The sequence below is a fragment of the Gracilinanus agilis genome, unplaced genomic scaffold (genome assembly GCF_016433145.1).
Source record: "Gracilinanus agilis isolate LMUSP501 unplaced genomic scaffold, AgileGrace unplaced_scaffold30150, whole genome shotgun sequence".
Taxonomy (NCBI): Eukaryota; Metazoa; Chordata; class Mammalia; order Didelphimorphia; family Didelphidae; genus Gracilinanus; species Gracilinanus agilis.
Genome location: NW_025362636.1, coordinates 46 through 2,381, shown reverse-complemented (window position 1 = coordinate 2,381; position 2,336 = coordinate 46). Strand labels below are relative to the sequence as shown.

The following is a 2,336-nucleotide window of genomic DNA, read 5'->3' as shown; positions in this document are numbered from 1 at the left end:
GTTAGACCAAAATCCTCAGTGGACTTATTTACTAGGTTGCAAAATGAATTACAATTCAGGATATGAAATGGATCATTTATGAGACGCTTACAGTTAAATGAAGAATAATAAGCCTATGAAGGAATTTCTGTTGCTGTCTGTTCTCTCACCTCTAGGGGCCATGGTTTATTGTTGCTCTCAATTCTGATAGCTGATGGCTCTCAGGATGTAATTAAAATTAGTTAGAATTCCAGAATTTCACTAGAATATAAGCTAAAATTGGTACAACCATTTTATGGCTAAAATGATCATATCCTCATACCCAGATATTCCATTATTGGGCTTCTGCCCAAAGGACTAGCTCCACTGAAAAAGAATAAATTGTATTTTAAAAAATGATGAATTTACTTTAAGCTAATTTAAACAACATCCACAGTGATTATGGCAATGTCAATGGAAATGACAACCATACATACACACATATACAGATTGAAAGTGAATATTGTGAAATTACAAAGAACAAGCATGGCTTGAAAGAAGAGAAAGGAGATATGCTCCTACCCCACCCCTTTGCAATATTGAGACATCCTTAAGGTGTTGCTGGTGCTGATCACTGTCAGACCGGGGCTCTGAGAAGTATAGACAATTCAAATAATGTGAGAAGCATCTAGTTCTGCTATGAATCCCAAAGTTTAAAAGAGGCTCTCAGGGATATAAGTTTATATAGCACTGTAGTATAGTTGATTCCCTTTGCCTAGTCTGAAAGGCAAGGAAGTAACAGATCACATCTAAGGGTGAACTTTGGAGACAATTCATAGGATAATAGAATTTTTAGAGACACAAAGAACTTCCTGAGTACTCCAGCCGGAGCTCTCTACTTTCTGACCCAGGTCTTCATCTCCTGACCCCACTATCCCTAGGAACTATCTTACATTGCATTGGGGAAGGTAATGGCAAAAATAAGATTTGCTTTACAGAAACATGCTTTAGAAAAAAATGATCAAGAACTCATCTCTCTCCCAAATGGTGGCACAACTGAATTCTTAAGTAGAAAAAAAGGTTCTAAATTAACCTCTTCCATAACTTCCTTGTGCTTCTTTCCTTTCTCTTCACATGTTCGCTTTTGGATGACTAATTTTTCAAGATCTGATTCAAGTTTCTGAATCTTTTCCATATCGTTGGCATGAGTGCTTGCCAGGCTGGTTAATTTTTCCACTAATCCATGATTTTCTTTGTTCTAAAGAGAAGAAAAAAATGATTATTTGAAAGCTTTGTGTTTGTGGGAATGGAAAAGCTTCTAGAATAGGTGGCTTCTTTGATCCTATAATCAACCTTCTAAATTTATTGGGCTTTACATTTCCTAATATCATTTCACAGAAAAATTGTTATGGAAAGGGGGACTCACCTGATCTTCTAGCTTTTTCTGCAAGCGTTGTACCCTATAAGAAAGTTGGATATTTAGAACAAATCGCCGGATATTCTGGAATCTGCGTCTTGCCAGCCAGGCCCGGGCATATTTCTGAAGGATTACAGCCTTGTGTTCTTCCAACATCTTGAAAAATAAGATGTTAAAAAATTTCACAACGGTCCACTGGCTTGCTCCTTAATGACTTCAGTAGAACTTAAACTTGAGAACAGAAACTATTTCATTTTTATCTTTGTTTTCTTAGCACCTAGCACAGTATCTGACACATGATAGATGCTTAATAAATGCTTGCTGACTGGTTGATTTATGATTTTATAGAGAGGAAGAAGTAACCACTAGTATATTTATATGATGAAATTACAAAATGTAATCTCCAAATGGGGTCCTCTCAACCTCAAAACTACTTGACTAGTTAACACAGAAGATTAATCTTTATCCTTCTGAAATATTTATTGTGCATCTCTGAAATTTGTAGCAAGACTCTAAAAATAAATCTCTTTTACTATCCAAGCCCCAAGAATACATTGAATCCTGGTTGTACCTTTCGATACTTCTTCCTTGCTAGGAATCCTCGAGAATAAGCCTGTATTGTTATAGTAGCTACACGAATGAGATAGTAAAGGTTACGGACAAGATAACCGCGGCAGTGTTTCTGAATGATGATGGCTGCCCATGCTTCTTTCAAGGCTATGGCAGAGATAGGTTTCCTAGATGAAAAAGAATAAGTTAATTTGTTTCCCACATCATATCTGCAGATAGGTGACTCTGTAGATAGAGAACCAGGCTTAGGAGAGGGGATGTTCTGGGTTCAAATCAAGTCTCAGATACTTTCTAGCTATGTGATCCTGTTACTGCTAAATAAGTCACTTAACCTCAATTGTCTAGCCCTTGTTGCTTTTCTGCCTCGGAACTAATATTTAGTATTGATTCT

At 36.7% G+C, this 2,336-nt stretch overlaps 1 protein-coding gene across 1 annotated transcript; it reads right to left on the bottom strand.

The window, feature by feature from the left end:
* Positions 1–1,051: 1,051 nt before the first annotated feature.
* On the bottom strand, positions 1,052–2,112 carry LOC123254700 (unconventional myosin-Vc-like; the record flags this gene model as incomplete). The annotated part of the gene is made up of 3 exons (XM_044683659.1): positions 1,052–1,216; positions 1,385–1,531; positions 1,947–2,112. Coding segments are annotated over 3 exons (478 nt in total), but the record flags the coding sequence as incomplete, so codon positions are not given.
* Between the last annotated feature and the right edge of the window lie 224 nt (positions 2,113–2,336).